At 51.1% G+C, this 18,365-nt stretch overlaps 1 protein-coding gene across 1 annotated transcript in view; it reads right to left on the bottom strand.

Moving 5' to 3' along the window:
• Positions 1-16,117, bottom strand: part of SEMA5B (semaphorin 5B) — a 50,898-nt gene extending 34,781 nt beyond the window's left edge. Inside the window, exons 1-3 of the mRNA XM_053471919.1 lie at positions 16,054-16,117; positions 2,088-2,286; positions 4-103 (exon numbers count right to left, since the gene is read on the bottom strand). Coding sequence (XP_053327894.1) covers positions 4-103; positions 2,088-2,238 — 251 coding nt within the window. The 5' untranslated portion in view covers positions 2,239-2,286; positions 16,054-16,117. The remainder of the gene's footprint in view (positions 1-3; positions 104-2,087; positions 2,287-16,053) is intronic.
• Positions 16,118-18,365: the final 2,248 nt, after the last annotated feature.

The following is an 18,365-nucleotide window of genomic DNA, read 5'->3' as shown; positions in this document are numbered from 1 at the left end:
TACCTGGATCCCACAATCAGCTGATTCCTGTTGACATCCAGAGCCAGACGAGAAAAGTCTCGCGCATCTGCATAGGTGAAATTAGACAGCCACGGCTGGAGCTCTGCAGAGAGACAGAGACAGAGATAAATTAGACAGCCACGGCTGGAGCTCTGCAAAGAGACAGAGAGGGAGGAATGATTAGACAGCCAACGTTCGCAGTCCCCAAAGAGACAGAGAGAGCGGCGCGGAGGAATTAGACAGGCAGCGGCGGGCTGTGAGCGGCGGGCTGTGAGCGGCGGGCTGTGAGTGGCGGGCTGTGAGCGGGGTCCGGGCCGCGCGTGTGAAATCCGGAGACTTTGTATTCTCTGACATGCTAATTATCGCGCGTCTGAAAGCTGCTATTAGAACTTTCTAATTCTGGGCACTATTAGCTTAACAAACAGAAACGGATGTTTAACCCCTTCACTGCCGGAGGCCATTTCTGTAGCATCCGCTGTGTAAAGATTTCCTGAAAGCCCCCCAGATGCTTGGAAGGAAGCCGGGGGTCCCGATCCCCCTCATTACAACAATTACTGTGTCTTTAACGCATCCTTCCCAAAAACACTCACACTCACTAAACGCACACTCACTATAACGCACACTCACTCTAACCCCATAGACTTACACACACACTTAGTGCAGCTCACACAGCTCTCCCTCCCCGTCCACTCACTCTCATCTCCATTGCAGCTCACGCTCTCCATGTGAGCTGTTGCCGCCGTACGACCCGCTGGGGGGCTCAGTTACCCGGCACCTGGTAAGAGACCCCCGTTTATCTCCCTGTTTCTGGCCGACGCGCTTCGCTCCCAAAACTCACTAAAAGAACACATTTCAGGAAAACTCCTCTGCAATTATAATGTCATCACCGCCTGTTTCTGACATCACCGCCTGTTTCTGACATCACCGCCTACAGCTGCGAGGCCACGCTCCGCTAAACGAGGCGCTCCGCTAAACGGGACGCTCCGCTAAACGAGACGCTCCGCTAAACGAGACGCCGCGCTCACCAAATGAGTTATTTCTGATTTCCAGGGAAATTAGCGGGAAATTAATGCAGTTTATCCCAGTTTGGCCGTTAGAGACCCGGACCCTTGCTGGCTGAACAGAGACCCCCAGTCCTTGGAACAGATGACTTCCTGCACCTTTAAGTTATTCCACCACCCCAACCGGGTCACTTCCTGTCAGCATGGAGCCTTTCGGTTCCCGGGGCATTAATAATATCAGCGCCATATACCGGAGAGGAGCTGCAGCTCCTTCCCAACGAACGTCAGAACGCAACGAAAAGACGCTGCAAGGAATCTCCGGGGAGGAAAACGGAGACAGCAGGCGATCAGCTGAAGAGCCCCAGATTTTGGCCGCGGGGATCCGCAGCAGACGGGGCAGAGAAGCCGACGGAGGCTCCCGCTGGCCAAGTGGCAGCAGCCCAGGAGTCGGATTAAAGCGACAGGCGGGGGTCTCGGGCTTCCAACCTGACTGACGTCCGGCGCCAGATTCCACTCGGCGGAACCAGCGGCTGGCGGCATTTCTCCGATAATTCTGTATCGGGGGTCTGACCGGCAGCGGAGGGCTGTTTGGGGGATTAGGAGACGCTCGCCGAGTCCTGGGGCGGAAAGCGTTTAGGGAAACCCTTGCCGGTTATGCTGCTTCCCCTCGGAGACGCGCCGGTAATTCTAAGGGCCGGCGATTCCCAGCCGCGCACAAACAGAGCTCCAAACAGCTTTTATTTCATCCGCCCCGGCGCGTTATTCGGACCCCAGGAAGGGCCACTGCGGCTCGCAGGGAGGGGGAGAACCCTAAATAAACAGGATGGAAAAGCCGTGCATTGAAGCGTGGAGACCCCCGCGGGGGCCGCGCTATTCCTGCCGAGATATTTGATTAATACGTTTCGCCCGAGGGGGGAGAACGGTGCAGAAGGGGGGAGAGCGGCGAGGGGGCATTTAATCCCCGCATTTATTTCTAATCCGAGGATCTGATGAATGAATTATCCTGAAATAATCCGGGCGGCGAGGAACCCGCGTTCTACCGACTCAGACGGGGAGTCAGGGCGGCGCTGGCGGTTTGGGGGTTACCTTGAAACGTGAGGACCGGGTGCTGGCGCCGCTCGCACTCTTCCTGCTTGTCCGTTTCCGAATATTGGCCAACGACAGGCGCCGCCGGGAGGTGGAATACGAGGATGAAGAGCGCCGGCAGCGATAGCGCCCTCCTCCTTGGCGCTCTCATGATGGCGGGCAGCGGAAAGTCTACCTTCCACAAGGCAGGGGGCAACACCTGGAAAAAAGGAGGAGTCGTGATTAGGGAGACGGGCAACTAAAACCAATACAGAAGGCAAAACAGTTCATCGAATCGCTAAGAAGACGCGACCGGCCGCTGCCGCCACACAGAGCAACCGACAGATTCTGCAAATCGTTTGCGAGGGAATGCGAGAGAATGCGAGGGAATGCGAGGGAATGCAAGGGAATGCGAGAGAATGCAAGGGAATGCGAGAGAATGCGAGGGAATGTGAGAGAATGCGAGGGAATGTGAGAGAATGCGAGAGAATGCGAGGGAATGCAAGGGAATGCGAGAGAATGCAAGGGAATGCGAGAGAATGCGAGGGAATGCGAGAGAATGCGAGGGAATGCGAGAGAATGCGAAATCTCGATCCGTGGAACTCACAGCTCAGCGCTGCGGCTGCGCGGGGGCCGGTGGGGGCCAACGCACCCCAAAAACATTGCTACATTGTGTCCCCAAATATTCCATGCAACAGCACTGTGAGAATACGGGGCCCCCGTCTCCCTCTCGCCTCACATTTCATTAACATTCTCTGGGGATAGCAGCCGTGGCCCCACTGTGGCCCCCAAGGTCTCAAAGCGACACGCAGTCTCTCCATGCCAGACATTCATTCTACACAAACTTTTCCGCGCTCACTCCACGCTTAATCACCTGGACACACACTCACTCGCTCACTCCCGAAACACACAACGCACTGAGAGCCAGGAGAGCGTGGAGCGCGGGGAGAGTGGGGAGATCGTGGAGCGCGGGGAGAGCGTGGAGCGCGGGGAGAGCGTCTGACGCGGAGATTTATCTTCCACACGCAGAACGGGAGAGAAACGCAGATGTTCGGCTTCAATAAAGAATCCATACTGCAGATAATTATCCGGAGTGACAGACGCCAAATGGAGCCGTGGGACCTGTCAATCAAACGCCATGCGATCGCTATTCCACGCGCATTCTCACGCAGCGCATACCCAACGCGTCTGATACTCCGCTGATGCTGTAACTCTCGCAATCAAGGGGAATATGAATGATTCATTAGAAGTGAGAGGAGAGAGCTGGGGGTCGGACTGCGGGATGGGGGTAGAACGACGTCCTTTACCCCCCCCCCGGGGGTAACAGACAACTTTCAGGAGTGCAAATAAATCGCAAGCCATTCAGTGAAACGGCGGCCAGATTTCCCGGGAGCCTCAATAATGCAGGGGGGGGGGATGCTGCGCAGACCCCGGACCCCTCGCGCATTCCTGCGCTGCTGCTCTGCCGGGTCCCTGCAGGTTCCGCTCGTTACCCGAGTCTTTTGTCGCATTTAACTCTTCGGGCGAGCGGTACACCCCGTTACATTTCTTTATATAGCGCCAGCAGACTCCGGAGCGCTGAATCCACCAGAAACTATTAGCCGCATCTGCTTGATGGCAGCGACTTCTTGGCTTCGTTGTTGCCTCTGCGACGGGCATTGCAGCCATCAAAGGGTTAAACTGGGGGTTTTGGAGATATCTGGTTAAAAATAAGGGCCTTTTATCTCAGGGAAGCGGAGACCGGGGGCAGCCTGTGGCAGAGCCAGCGTTATCTGATCAACTCCCTGCCATGCAGTCCCTTCCCACCTCACAAAGGCTGCCTGAACCAATTAGCAGTGGAAACTTAATGGGGAGGAATAATCACGTGTGGGTAAGGTGGCTGCTCCGGTGGGATTCACATACGGTGAGTTTTTACTTGAAAAGCATCTTTAAGAGGTATTATTATTATTATTATTCAGGAAGCCAGGAAGGGGTTAAAACCTCTGATCGACTTCGTTTACTTATCGCTAAAACAATACAATTAAAGTCACATCGACCCTGAAACTACCCCGGGGGTAAAACAAAGATAATGACGTTCATTGGGGGGGGGCGCCCATTGATCGTTCATCGTCCTCTCAGAGCTTCTGAAGAATTCATTTCTCTTGTTGTCGGGAAGCGGAGCCGCGCGCGGAGGTGCGTTAAAGAATACTTTCTGAGCTGGGGAAAAGGCGCGTGTATTTACTAATCAAACCGTCCACACGGCTGAGCCTGGGGTTACCCCCCGAAAATATAACGCACGCACATTCTAACACGCAAACTTACTCTAACACAGACGCTAACACCAAAACATAAGCACCCTAACACCATGCAGTAACATAAACACACCCTAACACATGCTAACAACATACATACACACATACATACACGCTAACACCATACAGTAACAAACACACCATAACACATGCTAACAACATACATGCTTACATACACACAAACATACATGCTAACACCATACAGTAACATAAACACACCCTAACACATGCCAACACCATACATACATACACACAAACATACACGCTAACACCATACATACACACAAGCATACACGCTAACACCACACATACACACAAACATACATGCTAACGCCGTACAGTAACATAAACACACCCTAACACATGCCAACACCACACATACACACACACAAGCATACACGCTAACACCACACATACACACAAGCATACACGCTAACACCACACATACACACACACACATTCATGCAGATGATTACTTTCCAGAAATAAGAAGATTATTTTATTATTATTAGGAAATGATCTCTGATGAGATTTGGGGAGAAACGTTAAAATGCGTTATTTACAATAAAACGTAAGATTCCCCCCGGGGGCTCAGAAACGCAGCCCGATCTAAAGCGGGTTTTGTGTTTTACGATTTTGAGTTTTAAATATTTGGCTTTTATGGAGGGGATAAAATCCTGAAATGATTTAAAAAGCGGATCCTCGATCCAGGCCGCGGTTTATGAAACTCCTCGCGTTTTGTTGGGGTCGTAAACTCTGATTACGTTTCATATTCTGTGAAATAAAAGAAGAGCTTCTGATTATCCCAAGAGGGAATGTAAAAGTCATCGCTAAAGCCCGGTGACGGGGATCCGCCGCACAGGAGGGGCGGGACGCCTGACATGGAGTCCGAAACCCAAGAGGTAAATAAATAAAGGGGTTAAATCTATCTGATATGAAAGTTTGCTGATGATGTCATTAGCTTTTAACGACAGCAGCTATGACTAAATGCTAACTCGTAGCCCCCTACAGCTGCGCCCCCCTCGTACGTTAACGTGTTTAGCGGGGAGCGAGAATCCTGCTTTCGTTAAAACGTTACGACCGTTATCGTGCCGGACGCCACTCTGCAAACGCCTGAAATCTCTCATTAAAGAACAAAAATAATCCTTTAAATGAACCAAAAAAACACAAAATACGAGAACGGAAACAAAATGCACATAAAGCGCAAAATACGGGAAAAACACGCAATCCCGGCAAAAACAGCAGCCATTTCCCCAAAACACGGGCGACGCTCAGCGCATGGAATATTTCCACTAATCCACGGAATGGGCTGAAACGCCGCGTTTTTCTCTCTGCCCGCAAATAACGGAGGTCGGGGAATTTTCCGGATTGTTAGGACTGCGATTTATTCTCGGTCCTGCGGGAAATTACTGGATAAATCATCATTTCCATAAAACGCGGAGCCGGAGAGACCCCCGGCCGCCAAACAGGCGTCAAACCCGTCGGCCCGGCGTACGACAGCATGCGCGGAAACACCGCAGCTCCCCGCGGAAAGCCGCGACCTCCACACGGGGTACAAGGAGACGTTAAACCCGGACCCGGGGGGCCGGAGGGAAATAATCTACGGAGATCAGAGGGCCCCGGGGGCCCCAACGCACTTTGCAAACACGCAGTTTAGTTATTCAGCGCCAGAGACGTCAGCAATGATCTCCCGGACTCATCCAGCGCTGAAGGAGTTAAAGCTCGGGTTGCTCTCGTCGGTCGTTAATTCCCATAATTCCCACGTCAATCATCCGCAGACAACGAGCCAAAGAACCCCCCCAACCCCCCCCCCCGCCCGGAATAAAACCCCTTTATCCCCAGAGACTCGCGGGAAACAAAACCAAGGCGGACCTTCGGGGAATGAGCGGACCGTCGGGGGGGGCGAGCGGACCGTCGGGGGGGGGGCGAGCGGACCGTCGGGGGGGGGGGGGGCGAGCGGACCGTCGGGGGGGGGGGCAGCGGACCGTCGGGGGGGGGGGCAGCGGACCGTCGGGGGGGGGCAGCGGACCGTCGGGGGGGATTGAGCGGACGGCGCGATGAGAAGCAGCGATTCTCCAGCTCGGTACGCGTGGCTTTTTGCGGCTCTTGTCCTTTCCGTGGACCTCCTGGTTATAATAATCTTATTTCTAAAGATAAATGTATTTGCGCCGGGGCCCGGGGGCCGCATTCTTCTTCCAAACGCCCCCCACTCTTCCGCCGCTGGAAACCTGGCCCCCCCCCCTCCCGCACACAACAAATTCGCCGTTATTCCCTCAGCGGTGATCGCGAGGTCAGCAGCGCCATTACCGGTGACGGGTGGCGCCATTACGGCCGTAATAAAGTCATTTCCCGCCGCCGGCCGATGGGATAATATTTCCTCAGAGCCAACCGAGCCGAGACCGCATTACAAGGACTGTTACCCCCTGACGGGGTAAATACGGGGGGGGGGGGGCGTTTCGCAGGCTGTAGATCCGTTACCTGTTTGCACTTTACTACAGTCATGCGTACAATAATAAGCGCTATAAGGGGGCAACATGGCCACAGTACGGCCCCCCTGAAAGACTTCTATATGCCCCCCACAACATAACAAACTATACGGCATCCACTACTGCCCCCGCCCCAGTAACGTTTCTATACCTTTCCCTCCTGTAAGATTTCTATACAACCCCCAATTACCATTTCTATACGTGTCCCCGGTAACCCTTCCACGCCCCCCCCAATAACCCTTCCATACCCCCTCCAATAACCCTTCCATACCCCCCCAATAACCCATCCATACCCCCCATAACCCATCCATACCCCCCAATAACCCTTCCATACCCCCCAATAACCCATCCATACCCCCCAATAACCCTTCCATACCCCCCAATAACCCATCCATACCCCCCAGTAACCCTTCCATACCCCAATAACCCTTCCATACCCCCCAATAACCCATCCATACCCCCCCAGTAACCCTTCCATACCCCCCAATAACCCATCCATACCCCCAGTAACCCATCCATACCCCCTCAGTAACCCTTCCACGCCCCCCAGTATCCCGCTGTCAGTAGGCGTCACATACGGACCCCCGATCACTCTTTGAGATGTTAGTTACAGACAGTCCAGTATCAGCCGTTTCTCTCGGGGGGCTTCGCGGCTCCATCTGCCTCTCGCCTTTTCATTTGGGGGAAACCCGGGAGTCGCTCCCCGAGAAATCCCCGTCAGTAAATGAGAAATTGCCCTAAAAGCCCCAAAAAAGAAACCCCCAGCGACAGAACCCCAGCTCTTCTTAACTAAGGAATTCCTTATGAGAAGAGATAACGCTCTCCCCAAAGCGGTCACCATGCGCAATAGGGGGGTAGTTGGGGTATTACCGGCCGCACGTCACCCGCAGGAACCGGTGAGGGGCAAACACGAGCCGCTTCATCAGACTTGATACGGCTGCGGCACTTTTATTAAAAGCGATTACCCGGGGTATAACGCGCATGGAGCGGGGGGCAGATAGCAGGCGGCAGGAACCCGGCCAGGTAATTGCGCCGCTCGCCAACAGCCAGACGCGTCGTCCAGCAAACGACATTAATCCCCCGCAGCCGACAGATAACCGGCCGCCGATCCGTCAGCCCCGGGTCAGCGCCGCGCAGGGTCTCAGAGATTCATTCAAACCTTAAAGCCACGTTCCAGCTGCTCGGCCCCCGGCGAGGACGGGTATAATGTATAGATAAATCAGTGACCGGCCCCCTGTATAATGTATAGATAAATCAGTGACCGGCCCCCTGTATAATGTATAGATAAATCAGTGAGCCGGCCCCTGTATAATGTATAGATAAATCAGTGACCGGCCCCTGTATAATGTATAGATAAATCAGTGACCGGCCCCTGTATAATGTATAGATAAATCAGTGACCGGCCCCTGTATAATGTATAGATAAATCAGTGACCGGCCCCCGTGTAATATATAGATAAATCAGTGACCGGCCCCTGTATAATGTATAGATAAATCAGTGACCGGCCCCTGTATAATGTATAGATAAATCAGCGAGCCGGCCCCTGTATAATGTATAGATAAATCAGTGACCGGCCCCTGTATAATGTATAGATAAATCAGTGACCGGCCCCCTGTATAATGTATAGATAAATTAGTGACCGGCCCCTGTATAATGTATAGATAAATCAGTGACCGGCCCCCTGTATAATGTATAGATAAATCAGTGACCGGCCCCCTGTATAATGTATAGATAAATCAGTGACCGGCCCCCTGTATAATGTATAGATAAATCAGTGACCGGCCCCTGTATAATGTATAGATAAATCAGTGACCGGCCCTGTATAATGCATAGATAAATCAGTGACCGGCGCCCTGTATAATGTATAGATAAATCAGTGACCGGCCCCTGTATAATGTATAGATAAATCAGTGACCGGCCCCCTGTATAATGTATAGATAAATCAGTGACCGGCCCCTGTATAATGTATAGATAAATCAGTGACCGGCCCCCTGTATAATGTATAGATAAATCAGCGAGCCGGCCCCCTGTATAATGTATAGATAAATCAGCGAGCCGGCCCCCTGTATAATGTATAGATAAATCAGTGACTGGCCCCCTGTATAATGTATAGTTAAATCAGTGACCGGCCCCCTGTATAATGTATAGATAAATCAGTGACCGGCCCCCCTGTATAATGTATAGATAAATCAGTGACCGGCGCCCTGTATAATGTATAGATAAATCAGTGACCGGCCCCCTGTATAATGTATAGATAAATCAGTGACCGGCCCCCTGTATAATGTATAGATAAATCAGTGACCGGCCCCTGTATAATGTATAATGTATAGATAACTGGCGTGGGACTCAGCAGGTGGAGAATGAATGTCTTTTATATGCTGAAGATTAAAATGTGCTTTTTTTAAATATCTAAATTTTTTGGATCAGCGCAGACACAGGACACAGGACACAGGACACAGGACACAGGACACAGGACACAGGACACAGGACACAGGACACAGGACACGCGATACACGCGAGAAATACTAGAAACATCGGAAGCGGACGGGGCTCGCATCTCTCCTCCTATTTATAGAAAAGGCAAAGCCGCACCAAAAAGGTGAGCAGAGATCTGCCGGCAGATCGGCCCCCGGTGGCCCCCATCGGCAGTTTCTCCCGCTGTAACGGAACCTCAGACACCAAGATCCGCGGCTCGGTACTTACCTTATTACGAGGTCCGGCTAACGGGAGCGCTGGGTCCGAATGACGCCCAGACTCTGAGCGCTCTGATAAGAGCCCCTCGGCCGCTTCCTCCCCGGCCCATCCCTGTGATTGGTCGCTGGCAGGAGGACAGAGATAACAGCTTTTCCCCTCGGAACGCCAACAGCCTTTGCAATAAATAATTATTCCTTCTCATAGAGAAAAGGGGGGGCAGAGAGAGCCGGGGTGAGAGGCGGGCGAAGGGGGTCACACCTCAGGGTCAGAGGCTGCGGGAAGAGGGTCCAGGGCCCGGGGGGGGGGCTGCGAGCCAAGAACCCGTCCAAGGACTGAAACCCCGCAGCACGGAGACGCCGAGCGCCGGGGAATTAAGGGCTCGTTTTGTAACTTTATGTTGTTTTTGGGGGGCAGTACCCAGCCGGCCCCTGCTGTCGGCACGGTAACTGCACACGGACCGGGTGCCCGACGTGATCAGAGGTGACGGCCCGGAGGCAAACCGCGCCTGGAACCCGCCGGCCGGCAAAAAAATCTCGTTCTAAAGGAACGAAACACAAAAACCTTACAACTCCCCAAATCCAGAGACTGAACGAAAGCGGGAGAGAGAGAGATAAAAAAGAGAGAGGGGGGAGAGAAAAAGAGAGAGGGGGGAGAGGAAAAGAGAGAGGGGGAGAGAAAAAGAGAGAGGGGGGAGAGGAAAAGAGAGAGGGGGAGAGAAAAAGAGAGAGGGGGGAGAGGAAAAGAGAGAGGGGGAGAGAGAGAGGGAGAGAGAGAAAAGGAGAGAGAAAGAGAGAGGGAGAGAGAGAGGGAGGGAGGGAGAGAGGGAGAGAGAGAGGGAGGGAGAGAGGGAGGGAGAGAGGGAGGGAGAGAAGGAGAGAGAAAGAGTGAGAAAGAGAAGGATAAAAAGAGAGGGAAGGATAGAGAGAGAGAGAGAGAGAGAGAGAGAGAGACACGCGGGGTCTGTACGTCTGGGGGGGCTCGGACCGGTAGATTCCGCTGCAGGATTTATAATCCCATAATAATAACAATAATAATATAAATAATAACAATAATAATAATAATAATAACATAAATAATAATAATAAATAATAATAATAACAATAATAATAATATAAATAATAACAATAATAATAATATAAATAATATAAATAATAATAATAATAATAATAACATAAATAATAATAATAAATAATAATAACGATAATAAATAATAATAATAACCGGATTAAATCTCTTGAAAGACACAGAGAGAGCGGAGGCCATAAATCTGCCCCGGCCGGGCTCAGCAGACGCCATGGTAACTGCCCCGCTAATTGGGAGCAGCCACCAGGCCCCGGTCCATTGTGTGCCGGTGCGGGGGGCCGAACGCCAGCATCTCAACAGGAAAAAGCTGCTCTAAATCTTCCAGACCACCGAGTAGAAGCCGCGGGACTTTCTACCCCTCCCCCGGCACGCGGACCCTCGGCCGCTCCGAACAATCATTCATTCCCAAGCCAACGAGGAATCCGACGCCCAGCGGTGGTACAAACAACTCACTGAAGGGGGGGGGTACAAAGTTGGGCTGATGAATGTTTTTTAACTAATTTCTACAGTCACAAAAAGCAGATATTTGAATGAAAAGATGCGGCGGCAACGGCTCAAAACTCTCAGCCGGCGTAACAGACTGGCGATCAGAGCTGCCGGCGGGCACCCCGTCTGCCGCTGCATCTCCTGTACATTAAAATGATGTCACCGGGGGGGGGGCAGTCCTCAAATATAAATCGTTTCCTTTCACAAACAGCCTTGGAAGGCTTCTCCGGACGCTGGGAGGAGGCGCCGGGCGCTCGCGGGATTTTCACTCGGATTTTACAGAAAAAACGGAATAAACGGCTCCGCGACGGCGAAAACACCGACTGTAACGGGAGCCGCGTCGCCACGGATACCAAAGAAATAAAGACACGGAATTCCAATATCAGAACACAAAACTCCTCCGGCCCCCGGCGGCCCCCGCCTAGTCTGCCGCTTCTCCTGCTGTTAAGACTCAAACCTTAATCAGTCGCTGGTCTCGTCTTAGATTCAGGAGCCGTATGTCTATCCCATGCATGTTTAATCCCCTCACTGTATTACCCTCTACCACTTCTGCTGGGAGGCTGCCCCACTTATCTACCAAGTAAAGTGATCAGGGATAACCGACAAACGGAAGTAAATTGGGACGTGGTTTGTTTTCGGGTTCACGTGTAGCCGGGACGGGCAGAGGACGTGCTTTTGGGCTCCGATTGCTCCAGCGATGATGTCATCGCCATGGAATCCGCGTTCAGCCGGCCGCCTCTGAAAGGCCGTTCCTTCTGTATTCCGGCCGCGTCGCCCTCCGCACACAAAACGCTTCTCTTCTGCTTAATTTCATTATTTCCTTTTTTATTCTTTTCTCTTTTTCCCCCTCATAGAACAAAACAGAGCGGGGGCTCCGGTGCCCCCCGCCGCACGGACACACAATCCTGTTTAACCAACTTGTGCATGCGCGGAGCGGGGGGCGCGATATCAATGCACAAAGCAGGAGAATGGAAATGATTATGGGGGGGTGAACGAGCCTGTTTCTTGTTACCCCCGGGGGCTACAGAAAGGCAGGGCCCCCCCAGGCCGCGATACGCACCAGAGCCATAAATACGTAGGAGTAAAACCCAAACGGGGAGATTCTGCTCCTCAAACACATCAGAGATTCTCCTTTGGGAGACGTTGCTGTATCCTGGGCGCGGTGGCGGGGCGGTGCAGTACTGTACGCACTCCACAGCGACAAAAACATGTTTTTTTTTTTATTACTTGTTTAATACAGTATAGCACCACCACACTCTGCAGCGCTGTACAATTATAATAGTAAATTAACCCTATAAATATCGCATGCCCTGCGGTTTCTGTTGGGATTTTTTGTCACTGGCGATTTTCGGAAAGGCGGAATAAATCTCGGCCGGCGGCCTCTGGAAGGCGAATCCGATCTGGAACGGCAATTTGTCGCAAATGATATTTTATGGGAGTTTTCCGCCTGCCGCCTGGGAGCGTTACTACGCGCGGCTATCGGCAAAACAACCCGGGCTCGGCGTGTAACACGTTTAGTGCTGCGTGTAGAGCCATTTATCCCCACGCGGCCCCCGGCCCCCACGTGGCCCCCCCGCTGCGAGAAGCTGTTTGTAGAGGTGCAGGCGGCCCCCGGGCCGAGACGACTCCTGCGAGTGGAACGGCTCCTTTAATCTCTCAATCAACACCGACGAGGAACGGGAAACCAATCAGCCGGAAAGGAGCAACTATCCCGACGAACTATGTTCCGTGTTACTATGTATTGTAGCGTGTTACTATGTATTGTAGCGTGTTATCACGTGTTACTATGTATTGTAGCGTGTTACTATGTATTGTAGCGTGTTACCATGTGTTACTATGTATTGTAGCATGTTACTATGTATTGTAGCGTGTTACTATGTGTTACTATGTATTGTAGCGTGTTATCACATGTTACTATGTATTGTAGCGTGTTACTATGTATTGTAGCGTGTTACTATGTATTGTAGCGTGTTACTATGTGTTACTATGTATTGTAGCGTGTTACTATGTATTGTAGCGTGTTATCACATGTTACTATGTATTGTAGCGTGTTACTATGTATTGTAGCGTGTTACCATGTGTTACTATGTATTGTAGCGTGTTACCATGTGTTACTATGTATTGTAGCGTGCTACTATGTATTGTAGCGTGTTACCATGTGTTACTATGTATTGTAGCGTGTTACCACGTGTTACTATGTATTGTAGCGTGTTACTATGTATTGTAGCGTGTTACCACGTGTTTTATGTATTCTCTGGCCGCGGAATAACTTTCCCCAAATCCCCTTTTCTAAAGTAATTCTCATAACGCGCTTTATTTATTGCTTCAATTAGCGAGATAATCCGAGCCGCCGCGCCGAGCGAACCCCGCGCCGTTTCCACGCGGATTCATCTTATTTATTACGCCAAGAAACGGCCATTAGCAGGAAATCTCCGTTATTTCACAACTAATGGAGAAATCAAGTGAAACCCGCGACATTCCGGAGAGATAACGGCCGCTCATAATAATGATAATAATAATAATAAAAATAAATATAAATAATAATAATAATGATAATAAATAATAATAAATATAAATAATAATAATAAAAATAATAAATAATAATGATAATAAATAAATAATAAATATAAATAATAATAAATAATAATAATAATAATGATAATAATAAAAATAATAATAATAATGATAATAAAAATAAATATAAATAATAATAATAAAAATAATAAATAATAATAATGATAATAAATAAATAATAAATATAAATAATAATAAATAAAATAATAATAAATAATGATAATAATAATAGTAATAATAATGCGGTCTCGGGGGTTCTGGATCATCGCAGGTGGTTTCAGGATCCGTCACTTAATAAACCCGCGTATTGATTGTAATAATTCATAACCCCCCCTCTTAACCCTTTACCTGTTCTCAGGGTCTGCAGGGTTATTCCTCCCCATTACGTTTTCTCTCCCCTATTGTTACGTTTCTGATTGTTGGTGATATATCTCGTCATTTTCATCAATTGACCCAAAAACAAAAAGTGATTTATTTCTGCCGAAGAGGTCACCGATTGCAATGTGGTTATTAACCGCTCGACATCATCGGTGACATCACGCGTTCACTGCCTTTCAAGGCTGACCTTAGGAACACCTTGATTGGCTGAATGCTGGAGCATGACATCACAGCTAGAGCGGAGTTCATGCGGTACGAGCAGCCGCTGCGTTGCTGCATTACTGTGTTACATTGTGTTATATTGCGTTATATTGTGTGACATTGTGTTACCGTGTTTTACATTGTGTTACGTTGTGTTACCGTGTGTTACCATGTGTTACATTGTGTGACGTGTTATATTGCGTTACATTGTGTTACCGTGTGTTACATTGTGTTACCGTGTGTTACTGTGTGTTACATTGTGTTACCGTGTGTTACGTTGTGTGACATTGTGTTACATTGTGTTTTGGGGATAACGATAAATGCGATGACGTTATATTCATTTATAAAAATTAGAGCGGAATACACAGTATCGATGACATCATGCGGCAAACCTAAAAACGTGCGCATAATGCGATCCCTACGGAGAACGCGTCATTCTATGTATAACTTAATAACATATTACACGCCGTGATGTCACGCCGGCCCGCCCCGGATCACAGAACGCTTACTTCGCTTTCGTGGCACATGAGCTCATAAAGACTTTCTAACAAAAACCTGATTGGCTGATCCTAAAGGGTTAATTAACGCGCCGTTTTTCATTCATATTTTGTATGAATGACTCGGTATGATGTCACCGGCCGTTTTAGCGCAGTTTAGTAAACCCTGCCCAAAATGAACCATTGTTACTCGATTCTCAGCTTTGTTCCGGGGCTCCCTCGCCCACCATGCGCTGCGGGGGCCGCTGACCCTGCCTGTCCTCCGTTGGCCCTGATTTGCAGCACAATGAGCAGAAGATCCGGGGTCCCTAACGCGGCGCGAAGCCTTTAGAGATTATTCACGGCCGCGGGCCGATTAACCCCTTCCTGCACGCCCCCCCTCATTATAATAACAAAAAAAAGATCTCATTCCCACGAATTACGCCAGAAGCCGGGAGAATCTCTTTGTCTCGAGTCTTCAGGCGCTCTGAGTCGGGGGGCCGCGTTCCCCGCGTGACCCTCTAATCACCAGCGCAAAGTTACATTGATGCGTAGCGATGTTTAGACCCCAAATCTAGAAATAACAATTAGAACGTTCTGGAGATTCTGTAGGGAACCCGCAGGGTCCGGCGCACAGACCTCGCGCATGCGCATCCCACCATGACATTCACAAAATCCCCCCAAAAATGCCTTCTGCAGAACTCTGAGCCGGCAATGAAGATCCTACGCGGAGACAGAGTGACCCCGGGGGCCACAGCCTCCTGCGCTGGGGCAACAAGCACTTTAAGGGGAACAGCCCCCCCATCCAAACTGCCTATAACTTGTGCTTTTTGTTTTGGGGCCCCCAGGAGCCAACTGCAGCTGCTGCCCCAATCATTACAGAGAGTTTAACCATTTGGGTGCCAGAAGAAGACAGTTACACAGAGCGTGGGCCCCCGAGCGTCACATGGGAGTGGAGCCCGATGTGTGGGGGGGGAGCAGAGCCCGATGTGTGGGGGGGGAGCGGAGCCCGATGTGTGGGGGGGGAGTGGAGCCCGATGTGTGGGGGGGGGAGCAGAGCCCGATGTGTGGGGGGAGCGGAGCCCGATGTGTGGGGGGGGAGTGGAGCCCGATGTGTGGGGGGGGGAGCAGAGCCCGATGTGTGGGGGGAGCGGAGCCCGATGTGTGGGGGGGAGCGGAGCCCGATGTGGGGGGGGGCGGAGCCCGATGTGTGGGGGGGGAGCGGAGCCCGATGTGTGGGGGGGGGAGCGGAGCCCGATGGGGGGGGACACAAATTGTTACAGATCCATCAGAAAGAAATAATAATTCTCGTCCTCACCAGATCGGCATCACCGCGCCGTCATCCTCACGGCCAAAGCTGGCAGCAAAACTCGGTGATCTGGAAAGAGACAGCAGAGAGAGAGCGTTAGACAGTCGGTGCGAGACATTCAGCGAGAGACACTCAGCGAGAGACACTCAGCGAGAGACACTCAGCGAGAGACACTCAGCGAGAGACATTCAGCGAGAGACACTCAGCGTTAGACAGTCGGCGCGAGACACTCAGCGAGAGACATTCAGCGACACGGCAAACGTTTCTCACACGCTATTAGCATGATAAAGATGCTTCAGAACACGCAGGACCCGGCGGCTCGCTGGAACCCGACGTTTCCCAAAGCGCTCAAGTATTTAGCAGGGGGGGGGGATAACTACGCGGGGTCCGGGACGCTCCTGCGATGAATCCCCATCAGGGGCCGTCCGCGGGAGCGACAATCGATGGCCAAACCGCGACTTTTAACAACTAAGTGGATGCTCGGCGGGACCCCCGGGGTTTGGGGTCTCTGGGAAGCGTTCTGGGCGCAGATTGATAAACGCCCCGATCATTTCACTGAGTCTCCTGGTTATAATCACGCCTTAAACGGCAGGCTGCCCGGCCCTGGCCTGACTACTTCTTTTAACGGAGGGCTCGGAGCAGGAGAAGGCAGCAGCCCCCAAAACAACTCCCAATGTGTAGATTTCTTTTACTTTACCCCAACGTGCAGGGCGCCCCCTGCGGGGCAACAGCGTCAAATAAAAAGGCCTGCCCCGCAAACAGAAAATAAGAGGGGGGGCAGGTTTCAAATATTTAATCCATCAAAACCACAAAAGTCTCTCTCCAGCTTTAACACACAAACCCTGCGTTGAGCCAGACCACAACACCCCAGGAGATTTCCACGCAATTATTTTTTAACGAATTGATTATTTTTAATTATTATTATTATTTAGCCCCCCGGGGGGGGAAAGCTTGTACCCTGTGCGGGGTCCTCTGGGGTTTAACCCTGTAACTGCCGCTCCGTGCAGCCGCTGTCTCTAGCCCCTCGTATTCCCACGCACGGCGAGGTCGGGCTGCGCCCAGCGCATGTTTATTTTGGAGCTGGAGCGATGTGAAAATATTTCGGGCAGAGCGCTGCGCGTCGCTGATAACCCCGGGCGGGAGAGTTCGGGCTTCAAATCAAAACGGAAAAAACTCGTATTTCCAAAAAAATGCTAAAAATCCTCCTTAGCGCTGAGAGTCGTGACCGTTTAACGCTCTGCCGGCGGGTTCCGATCACCCTGATGAAGGCGCATCAGACAGAAGCGTCTGGCGGGGACGCGGCCCGGCTGAATAAAGCGCTGCGTCGTTGGTATTCAGGAGACGGGGCCCGGGGCCGATCTCACGAAGCGATAGAGTCGGGGTGGAAAGGGTTAAAACTGCAGCTTATGCTGATTTATTTCTTTATTTCTCCCCAAATTTGAATTACTTTTATTTTTGGGGGGGTTTTTCACCATCACGTTGCTTCTGATGGTTATGAAGTCGGCTGCGCATGTTTTTTGCCTAGTTTTGGGCAAATAAAAAGAAGACATTAATGTGCGTTTGGATTTCTTTAAACTTAGGTTTACGGAATTCTGCTTAAACGGGTAACAAAGCTGCCCATTGCCCCCCCATTCATTGAGATGGTAGCGCCCTCCTGCCACTGATTGGCTGCATCAAGCGAATATCGGGGAGCCGAGGGGCTCCTCCCCCGCGGAGCCCCCGGGAGGGAAACGTGCGCGCATGCAGTGGACTGGGGCTCGTTCCCCGTCGCACGCTCGTATCGGCACGTTTAGCAGCCCGCGGGCCGTTTACATGGTAACCAATCAGCCAGGAGCCCATTCCTGCCCCGGCAAGTCGCTCGGCCGCGCAGGTCTGGGAACGCAGGACTGTTCATTAAGGCAAAAACAACAAAACTTCTGATTTTCTTTCAGACAAAAAAGAACAAGTCCTGAGCGCGGCCTGGGGGGACGTACAACATGCGCAGATAACGATCCGCTTTCCACGTAAGACGAAGGGCTTGAAATCTCTCGGACGGAGCCCGGGGCGAGGAGATAACGAGAAAAAACACGAGAAAAAACACGAGAAACGGCTGGGATTTCTCTCCGATAGATAAAATGTTTGAGGAATGCAGGAGATTAACTCGTTCAGTGCCAGAAAGCACCGCGCGCTCCGCCGTAACATAGCGTAATGGCGGCTTCTAACGTTCCCAGCGGCTGAGGCTCCGCCCACTGCGTGCAATGAAACATTTTCAGGACGGAACATCTAATTACGGTTACTTTATACTTTATAGAAAAATTACACAGCAATCGTATTTTATTGAG

Source organism: Spea bombifrons, chromosome 7 (assembly GCF_027358695.1).
Source record: "Spea bombifrons isolate aSpeBom1 chromosome 7, aSpeBom1.2.pri, whole genome shotgun sequence".
Classification (NCBI taxonomy): domain Eukaryota; kingdom Metazoa; phylum Chordata; class Amphibia; order Anura; family Pelobatidae; genus Spea; species Spea bombifrons.
The sequence above is the reverse complement of the archived record's forward strand: the minus strand, read 5'-3'. Positions and strand labels throughout refer to the sequence as shown.